General features: G+C 54.8%; 1 protein-coding gene across 1 annotated transcript; it reads right to left on the bottom strand.

The window, feature by feature from the left end:
• Positions 1-769: 769 nt before the first annotated feature.
• Positions 770-10,438, bottom strand: FLYWCH2 (FLYWCH family member 2). Its single transcript, XM_077906286.1, has 3 exons — positions 10,225-10,438; positions 3,468-3,917; positions 770-2,020 (listed from the first exon to the last, which is right to left on the bottom strand). The coding sequence occupies exons 2-3, from the start codon at positions 3,826-3,828 to the stop codon at positions 1,923-1,925; spliced, it is 459 nt and encodes a 152-aa protein (XP_077762412.1). The 5' UTR covers positions 3,829-3,917; positions 10,225-10,438; the 3' UTR covers positions 770-1,922.

Raw genomic sequence — 10,438 nt, 5'->3', positions numbered from 1 at the left:
CCAGGCTCAGCGTGGAGCCCATCACGGGGCTGGATCTCACCGGCCTGAGGTCACAGTCTGAGCTGAAATCAAGAGTCCCATGCTCAACCTACTGAGCCACTCAGGCGCCTGTGACTCGACAAAGACCTCCCTTCATTCTGTAAAGAAGGCCCCCGCCCGCCCTCGCCCAGAGTGCGAAGACCCAGCACTGGCATCGGTCTGTGACCTCTGAGGATTTTCTGCTCTCACCCAGGAGGGAAACACTCTTCACAGGAATCACGGACTTTCCTCCTGGAGGGTTGGCACTGTCCCTCCCAGAGGGATAACCTGTTACTGAGCAAGTCTCAGGTCTTGTTAGCGCCCCTCACCTTCCCTCTGTCTCCTCTCCCTCGAGGCAGTGGTGGCCTCCTCAGCACCTTTCAGTGCACACTTTGGATGCTTTCATGGTCCCTGTGGGCTTTGTAAAACAATGCTGACCACATGCGTCTTCTGCATAAATCCTTCCCTGGCCTCCCCCTCCCCGTGGTGAGCCTGGAATCTTCCCTGTGGCCTGCAGGCCCACAGGCCCTGAGACCTGGCCACCACAGCCACTGGCCACCTGCACAGCAGGCCCCGCCATGCCAAGTCGCGCCTTGCCTGCCCTCTGTCCTCCTCATACCCCTTTTTCCCTCTGTTAGGGGGAGGGGACACCCCACCACCAACTCCTCATGCCTTCCTGTCATCTGACCAATCCGGCCCACCATGCGGATCACGATGGATGACACAGAGCGGCAGGAAAGGAGAAACGTGGTGAGGAGCAGGAATCTATTTAAATATAGAATTAAGACAAAGGAACATCTCAAATGATGGTTACAGAACATAAATGTTATAAACAACCAGGCTGGAGGAAAACAGTGAGGTGGACTGGGCAGGAAGGGGTGTGAGGAACTCACTTTTCCTAGGAGGGGTCCCTAGGTACAGGTTAAACTTGGGAAAATGATGTTCAAAAACATAAGGCCTCTAGTCTCAACTTTTTAGAAATAATCCATTTGTTTCCTTTGTCCAATGGCAGTTTTCACAAAATGAGGACCAGGCAAGGTGAAGCAACTGGAGGCTGAAGCCTTTCCTGTCGGGGGCCTCCAGGGAACCCTGACTTCCGCTTGCAGGGGGTAACTGTGCTTGGTCTGCGTCCTCCTCCAGCAGGGGCAGCACCCGAGGTGCCTGGGGAGGGGCTCAGATGCCCAGGAATCTCAGCCCCCAAAACACCCAGAAGGAACATGAAAGGGGCATCATATACTACTGTCGGGGTCCCCCTGCCGTACTGCAGGCCCACCCCTTCCCCAGCAGAACCCTGGGCAGCCGCGAACACGGGCCCCTATGCAGGGTGGGGGGAAGCTGCCAACTGGTGAGCTGCCTGGAGGAGACAAGCCTCCTGATGGTCCAGCAGGACAGACTGAGGCCTGCTGGGAAACAGGCCCTGGAGGGACGGCCAGGGTGGGGTGGGATAGGCTTCCCAGGGGCTGGGGCCTCAGCGTCCCACTGCCCCACTTTGAGGCCAAGAGCAGCAGAAAGGAGAAAGCTCAGAGACCCCACTGGTCTCTGGGGCCAGCAGTGGTCTCCAGGCCGAGGGCCAGGGGTCTGAGAGACGGCCCAGCCCGGCAGCCCCGGGAGCGGGCCCAGCGAGGGCTGGAGGGGTTGCAGCTGGGTCTCAAAGGACCCGGAACCATGGAAGGTTTTAAAACCTGTCCATCATGGGACCTAGCATACGGCTTCTTTTATTCTTTATGAGGGTTTTTGGTAGTTTTTTTTTTTTTTCTATTTATAAAAGTAATTTGTGCTGGATTTGGAAAAAATTATACAGTGTTTGAGAATGAAAATCAGTTGGCGGCTGGGTCCCTGGGTCGAGCAGTCACAGGCAAGTTCACGGGCCGTAAGGGCAGACACGTGGGCAAGAGCTACAGGAGCTACAGGAGCGCGGGCCTGACAGCATCTGCAGTGGGCTCCCCCTCCGCCGGGGCACTGGGGGCGGGCTGCCCTGCCAAGCTTCCTTCTTCTTTTCCGTCTGGAAGAGAAGGCAGTGGGTCAGGCTGGCGTTAAAGGAAAAGGGAGGGGGGCACCCGGGGCCTGAGGCTCCCAGCCCAGCCAGGGGCTGCTCCAGGGTGCTGGTGGCTGACTACACAACATGCCCCCCAAGGCCACCAGCTCGGGACACAGAGGCTGCGACAGTCATTCCCAGGGAACTCTGGGCCAAACCTGGGCTAAGCACTGCTCTCCCCAGCACCTGGCCTGGGAGGAGAGAAGAGGTGGGAGAGTCTGTGGGCCAGGTATAGAGGTATACATGGGGCAGCAGGTTGAGGGCGTTGTTCACTGCGCAAGAGCACTGCTTAGGGGAGTCTATGGGGCTGACTCCCCTTGCTCTGCCCTCCAGCCCTCTATTAGAGGAAGGGTGGCTTTGTTTTCATTCTCACCAAGGGGCCGTGGGGTGGGGCCCACATGGTGCCGGGGCCCAGGCAGATCTGAGAAGTGCGCAGAGGTCTCAGTCGGGGTGGAAGGGACCAGGAGATGGCCTGACCGGATCCTCCCGCTCCACCCTCTGCAGTGCCCAGCCGGTGGGCTTAGATGTCATCCCTCTTCACAAGTCATGGGGATGGCACCCTCGACCTTCGGACTGGTGGGTGGCAGGAGGTAGACATGAGGACACACTCGGGGGAGGACTGGCCGGGACACTCAAGGGTGAGCTGGACGTGCTGCAGAGGGGCTTCCGGGCTCGGGCAATGGGGCGCCCCAACTCCTTAAGTGCAGCTCCTGTCCAGCAGTTGAGGGATGCTGAGGGTTCCCTTGGGTCCCCTGAAACTCCAGGCCTGTGGCTGGAGACACCCCCATCTCAGTGCTGCAGTGTCTCAGCTCCAGGGGAAGCAGCGGAGTTCCCTCCCCTAGGACTTCAGAGCATTCCTCTGCATTTCCATCAGGGCACGGCCCAGCTAACTGGAGGAAAACGAGGGCCCCCCACCTTTCCCAGGACTGGCTGACAGGCCCAGTGCCCTGATGGCTCCAAGGGGGCCACCTGTTCATAGGCTGCAAGTGGAGGCCGATCCTTGTGGCTTTCCTTGTCTCCATGCCTCAGGGCACCGCACACCACACACACTTCCAGTTGGGAAGAAGCCTAGCTCATCTCCTCCCAGACACCGGGCACTCCTTCAGGATTCCACGTTCCAAGAATGTAGTGCAGTGTCACCTGCACCAAGCTGAGTCGGGGTGGGGGCCTGCCAGGGACCTTAGACACACACGCAAGGGCCCACACGAATATACCCGGAGGGACACATGAAGGTGCCCTCCTAGGCAAATCCACACCCAGACACATGTGCGTGGAGGCATACACTGTGGTGGTATGTGCACAGCGCATACACACAATCCAGAGCTGGCCCAGTCTCTGCAATCCCGGGGGTCAGGGGGCCTCAGGCCCAAGGAGGGTCTTGCTCACACTGTGCTCGCTACAACCAGGGCCTCACCTTGGTCCAGCTTGCTGCGTTTCTGCTCAGGCTCCTGGGGTGGCGCCTCAATGGCCCTCTGAGCCTCAGGATGGATCTTGAGGAGGGCTTTGGCGAGGGTGGCAGGGCCGGGTACCCCCAGGGACATGATGCAGTGCACTCCTTTGCGCTTAGCTCCTGCCACCTTGGCACTGTCTTTAGAGGCCGTCAGTAGGACCAGTTTGGAGAACTTCCTCGGCTTCCTGGGGGCTGTGGGGACGACATCTGTGCCTGGCTCAGGGGACTCTGGGGATGGCTCCTGGCCAGCCTTCACACTCTCGCCCTCCTGCTCGCTGGGCTCTGACAGGGGCATTCTGGGACGATGGCCTGTCCCCCAGGCCATGCTCAGGCCCCAGCAGCGGGATTTTTCTTCCTCCTCCTCTTCCTCCTCCTCCTCCCTGGTGGGGAACCTGGCAGTCCAGGAGCTCTGTCCTAAGGAGGGAAGCAAAAGCCATCAGTGGAGGCACCTTCGGGCCTGGTGCTCAGGAAAATGGATGTGGGTGGAGGTCGAGGCAGATGTGGCTGCCTTAGGGCCTTGGGGCTGACAGCACAGAGCAGGAGCACCCCGGGGGATCGGGGCTTCTGTGGGGCTGCCCCCACCTCCCGCAGCCCTGGCTCGGTGACCTCCCTGCCCATCCTGCACCTTCCTGTCTGTAAGCTGTGCCACCTGCAGGGCTCTCCAGGGGTTGCAGGACGGAGGCAGGGGAAACCCTGAGCTTCTACAAAGAGAGCCCGGGGGTGCTGGAGCTGTGCATGGTGGGATGTGTCTTCACCGGTTTTCCCATTTAACCTGGCCCCATGTTACGAAAGCCGATCATCCCTGGTGACCCAATTTATGGATGAGGACACCGAGGCACACCAGGACAGCCAACACTGTGAAGTGCAGAGATGGGCAGCTGGCCGAGGGGGATCCAGAGCCCGTCTCCTCACGGTACCTGGTGTGCCTCGTCCAGGATGACAGTAGCTGACCTTCCCGGGCACCAAGCATCAGACAAGAGCACCAGACATTAGCTCAGCCACGGACCCCCCCAGAAGGCCCGGTGGCCTTCATCCTGACACTGTGTCACCGGGACACTGAGCCGGGCACCCGCTGGCACACTGCACACCACGAAGGGGAAGCGTGGCTCCAGGAGGTGGCACTCTCTGGCCTCACAACGAGACCTGTCCCCCATCCCGGGCCAGAGGCCCTGGACCACCCAGCACTCGGGAGGTGCCGGGGCCCCGGGAGGGCAGTGACCTTGTGTGTGAGCCAGTGCTGGCGCTGCCTCAGCTGGGAGGCGACAGGGCGGCAGAGGTGTCCAGAGACTCCACAGTCACTCAGGGCTCCCTGGCTTCTGGCCTGGAGAAGAAAGGACTACTCACAGAGGCCACCAGCAGTGCAGTGTAGAGTGGCCTTTTTGCCTGTTGGGGGTGATTGTGTGGTGGGCGGATGGCAGGGTCTTTCTCAGCATACAGTGGTAGCCCAGAATCATGACCTCATCCTTAGCAGACGTCTCCCCTATGCATCTCAGGACCCAGGCAATGGCAGGGGTCACAGACACCCACCTGCCCCCCAGCCCCGGCCCTATTTATCCAACCCGGTTTTCAGTTCTGTTTCCTGGGATCCCTCCCAATACATACGGCTTGAAGAGGCCATGCCCAGATATCCAAAGTTTTCCAAGACCCCATCCATGAGAGGAGTCAGGTGCAACGCCAAGGAGGGTTTGGGATGCCTTGTCCCCTGTAAGTCCTCCTCCCCAGTCTCTTGGCTATTAGACATAAAAGCAGAGACCTCCTGGACTGTGACAGATATGGAGCCCTCACCTCCAGGGTTGAGCCCTCAAGGAAATCTGCCTAATAACAAGGCACCCCGGAATCGGTGTCTCTGTAACCCTCTAACCCTCCTGCCCCTGGTCCCCCCAGTCAAGCCTTGGAACAAGCCAACCTCTGCTCCCCCAGTACAGTCCTTCCCTGCCCTGCCCATCCTGTCCCACAGGGTGACACAGTAGCCCTGGAGGAACACAGGGACCAGCTTTAGAAAGGACGTTGCCAAAGCATCCCCTGGTAGAGCCGCTCTGGGCAGAGAAAGGTTAGGGTGGGAGCCCCACCACCAGCGGACTGGCTTCAGCCCACGTCCCTCTTAGCCAGCCCCCCCTTCCTGCTCACAGAGTCTCCCTGGTCTGGGGCTGAAATCCCAGAGTGATCCTCTTCCTCACACCTTATATAAAAGTTAATTTTAAAATGCTCTTTAGATATAGGTCACAAAATAAATACCACTTAGAAAACAAATGAAAAGAGGAAAAATGAATTTGTATAATATATATATAAAATAAAATTTAATGAGAAAAATTAAGAATGAAATAATAAGAAGAAAGAGGGCAGCCCCGGCGGCGCAGCGGTTTGGCGCCGCCTGCAGCCTGGGGTGCGATCCTGGAGACCCGGGATCGAGTCCCACATTGAGCTCCTTGCATGGAGCCTGCTTGTGTCTCTGCCTCTCTCTCTGTGTGTCTCTCATGAATAAATAAATAAAATCTTTAAAAAAATAAAAAAATAAAAAAGAAGAAAGAATTATTGGAATATGAATAATAAAATAGAAGTAATCATTTAGAATAAAAGTAATAAGGGGAAAAATAAAATAAAATGCTCTTTAAGGGGACGCCTAGGTGGCTTAGCGGTTGAACGTCTGTCTTTGGCTCAGGGTGTGATCCTGGGTCCAGGGGTCGAGTCCCACTTCGGGCTCCCTGCGAGGAGCCTGCTTCTCCCTCTGCCTCTGTCTCTGCCTCTCTCTGTGTGTCTCTCATGAATAAATAAAATCTTAAAAAAAAAAAAAAAACAAGAACTCTTCATGACCTTAAACCAAGGAGAGCGTTCTTCAATAAGGCACGATAAGTACAGGCAACCAAAGAAGAAATAGAGGGGACACCATCAAAATTTAAAACTTTTGGGATCCCTGGGTGGCGCAGTGGTTTGGCGCCTGCCTTTGGCCCAGGGCGCGATCCTGGAGACCCGGGATCGAATCCCACATCGGGCTCCCGGTGCATGGAGCCTGCTTCTCCCTCTGCCTGTGTCTCTGCCTCTCTCTCTCTCTCTGTGACTATCATGAATAAATAAATAAAATCTTTAAAAAAAAAAAATTTAAAACTTTTGTGAAAAATAAAATAAAATAAAACTTTTGTGCATCAGAGGACACCATCCAGAAAGTTTAAAAGACAGCCAGCAGAATGGGAAAGAGTTTTTGCAAATCATATCTCTGATGAGAGAATTATATCTGGAATTTATAAAGAACTCTTACAACTCAGTAACAAAAAGACCAACAACGCAATTTAAAAATAGGCAAAGGCTCTGAATAAGCCTTTCTCCAAAGAAGATATGCAGATGGCCAGTGAGCATATGCGATGCTCAACATCATGAGTCCTGAGAGAAACACAACAAAACCACCATGAGATACTACTTCACACCATCAGGGTGGATATAATAAAAGGAACACACCAAGAAACAGAACAAGTGTTGGTTTGGATGAGGAGAAACTCGAAGCCTCTTCCGCTGCAGGTGGGGATGTCCACAGTGCAGCCATGGTGGCAGTCTGGTGGCTCCTCAAAGGTGAAACTCAGAGTTATCATATGACTCAGCAATTCCCCTCCAAGTACATGCCCGAGAGAACTGGAAACAAATGTCTATATAACCACTCGTAGGTGAGGGGCGCCTGGGGGGCAGTCAGTTAAGCATCTGGTTTCAGCTGGGGTCATGATCTCAGGGTGTGAGATCGAGCCCCACATTGGGCTCCGTGCTCAGCGCAAGTCTGCTTAGGATTCTCTCTCCCTCTCCTCTGCCTCTCCCCACCCCCCCGCACTCTCAGTCTCTCTCTGAAATAAATAAAATCTGAAAAAAAATGTGTACATGAATGTTCACAACATTCACCGTCATCAAAAAGTGGAACCCATCCAAATACCCATCAACAGATGAATGGATAAAGATCACATATCCATACAATCGAATATTGTTTTGCAATTAAAAAAAAATTAGCTGGGATGCCTGGGTGGCTCAGTGGTTGAGTGTCTGCCTTCGGCTCAGGTCCTGATCCCGGGATCCGAGATTGAGTCCTGAATCAAGCTCCTTGCATGGAGCCTGTTTCTCCCTCTGCCTGTGTCTCTGCCTCTCTCTGTGTGTCTCTCATGAACAAATAAATAAAAGCTTTAAAAAAATTATGCTACAACTTGGATGAACCATTAAGAGATTATGCTACATGAAAGAAGCCAGTTATGAAAGACCACATCATAAAATTGGCCTTAGACACTAGACAATCTGTAGAGCAGAAAAATCTATCCTTGGAGATGGTAGCTGTGTGGCGGGCTAGGGGTGGGAGGGGCAGGGAGCGGGAGAATGAGGAGTGGCTGCTAGTGGGGATGGCTTCTAGGGTGATGGCAGGGCTCTAAAACTGACCATGGCGATGGTTGTGCAACTTTATGAATACATTGTGGGTGAGCTGCACAGTATGTGAATGAGCTCCCTAAAACTGTTATATATGAAGAAAAAGGGAAATGAAGTCTACAACCAGTGGCCCCCCAACTTCAATACATCCAAGAATCGCCAGGGTTCTTGTGACAAATACACAGTCCAGGACAACTCGACCCCCACCTCCACTCATAGGGTCTGGAGCAGGGCCTGAGAATCTACATTTTGTTGCCAGTACTTCCATCCATCTGATTCTGATACTTTGGGAGACACGGGTGATGCCATGCGCCCATCACTTCAGAGGTCTGTAACTTCTACTTCAGAGGTTGAACTGTTTGTCAGGGGTGCCTGGACGGGGCTCAGCAGGTTAAGTGTCTGCCTTTGGCTCAGGTCATGACTCCAGGAGAGTCCTGGGACCATGCATGGAGCCGGGCTCCAGGCTCAATGGGAAGTCGGCCTGTCCCTCTCGATCTTCTCCTCCCCCCCACTCGCACTCTCAATCTCTCTAATTAATAAATTAAATCTTTAAAAAAATGAATTGTTTATCAAGCTCTCCATGAACAGGAGTTGTCATGCCGTTCAGGCTGGATCAGCCTCTATTCTGGAGTCATCCTTAACCTTTTAGCGGTTTATTTTCTAGGTGTGGGGGGAAGACTTGAGAGGCAGCTATTTTAAGCCTAATATATAGGGGATCCCTGGGTGGTGCAGTGGTTTAGCGCCTGCCTTTGGCCCAGGGTGTGATCCTGGAGACCCGGGATCGAATCCCACGTTGGGCTCCCTGCATGGAGCCTGCTTCTCCCTCTGCCTCTCTCTCTGTGTGTGACTATCATGAATAAATGGATAAAATCCTTAAAAATATATTTTAAAAAATAAGCCTAATATATATTTGTTGAAAGTTTAATTTCACTCAATGAAAGTTCACTGAACAAACAGAATTTTCATTTTATTTTTTAATAACAAAATAAAAATAGAACACAAAGCTCACCACCCTGAGATCAAGATCTGAACTAAGATCGAGAGTCTGACACCTAACCCACTGAGCCACTCAGGCACCCTGAATGAATAGAATTTTTAACAGCAAAGCAGAAATTAATTAAAAAGAGCAAAGGGCTCAATAGTTCACTTCCCTCACTTGACAGCCTCCCTCTAACTCTGCAATCTGGTGATTTGATATCGCCTCCAGTAGCCCACTCATCCCAACTCACCGACAGGACATCGGTCGGCCCGAAGCAGACCCAGAGGTGTAAAGATGGCTCAGTGTAAACCCCAAATCATACAATGTTAGGAACTGGCAGGAGAGTCTCAGTCTCAAAGCTGTGTTGTGTAAAGCCACCAAATTTGTGGTAATTTGTTACGGCAGTGAGTGACTAATTCAAGGTCCGATCCCTTGTTCCTGAAGCTCTGAAAGATAGGACCCTTGCCCGGACACTGATGAGGGCTCAAGAAAATTACCTCCACACTTATGGGAGAAAAGTGCCACCAAGCACCTGTGTCCTCAGCCACTAGGACATGTCCCTTACCCTCTCCGGGCTGGTCCCACCTGTGTAATGGGAATAGTGGTGAATCTGACAGAGGTCCTTCATAGCAGGTAGGTGAGGGTAAGCTGTTCTCAAAAGTCGTGGTGGTACTGGCAGCTGTGCCGGATAATCACTGTCCCTGGCGGTTCATGGACCACTGTCACTGGGCTGTCCGGTGGGATGACAGGCCCCCTCAGGCGTGCAGGTGCACATCCTTACACGGAGACTTCTCAAGGCAGCAGTAATCCGAAAAAGGTCAAGGATTGCTACCCTGTAGTAGGCAGGGAAGAGCCTGCCCACGTGGGAATGTTGCCTGGTGACACCTCCTGCCCCTAATAGCGGGCTCCTGGGAACAGGGGCTCCTACTCATACACTGTAATCGGCCATCACATCTGTGTGTGGGGCACCCCGACGGCCCCCCGTCCCGGCTCCCCTCCTCTCCAGTTAGTACCACCAGCTCGCCAGCAAGCCTCCGGGGTGTCTCCCCGCAAGATCTCACTCCAACTGCACAGTGGGACGAGGCTGACGAGGGCGCAGGGAGGGGGCAGGTCTGGGTGTGGTCAAGGAGAGGACACCGACGTGGGGACCCTTGACGGGGGGAGGGGGCGTCAGGGTTCAGGCCGGGATCCAATGGGATGGGGGGAGGAGCCAGGAGGAAAGAGGAGGCCTGAGCGCCCGGACGCCGAGCTGGTGACCCCCCTCCCAGCATCAGCAGCCTTTGGGACCCCCGGGAGGGCCGGACCACGGCGTGGGACCGCGGCCCTCCCCGGCCCCCTGGGGCCCGTCCTCACCGGGCACGGGCCGGGCGTCGGCGGCAGCGGAGCCCTTCCTCTCCGGACACCGGGCTGCGGCAGGTCCTGCAGCCTCTTGCCTCGGGCGCCCGCCTCGGTCGGGGCCGTCACCTCAAGTTGGGGTCACGGAGCGAGCATGCGCAGCAGGGCCGGGCGGGGGCATTCCTTGGGCGAATTTCGCTGCTCCGGGTCTTCGCCCAGCGGAGCCGAGCTG

The sequence above is a fragment of the Canis aureus genome, chromosome 8, assembly GCF_053574225.1.
Source record: "Canis aureus isolate CA01 chromosome 8, VMU_Caureus_v.1.0, whole genome shotgun sequence".
Classification (NCBI taxonomy): domain Eukaryota; kingdom Metazoa; phylum Chordata; class Mammalia; order Carnivora; family Canidae; genus Canis; species Canis aureus.
Note: the sequence above shows the minus strand (reverse complement) of the source record. Positions and strands in the feature narration are given on the sequence as shown.

Excerpts from the sequence above, each read along its gene's own strand:
- FLYWCH2 (XM_077906286.1), bottom strand. The coding sequence starts at position 3,828 with ATGGCCTGGGGGACAGGCCATCGTCCCAGAATGCCCCTGTCAGAGCCC. Across the intron at positions 2,021-3,467 it reads ACGCAGCAAGCTGGACCAAG|ACGGAAAAGAAGAAGGAAGC; the intron begins GTGAGGCCCTGG and ends CTTCTCTTCCAG.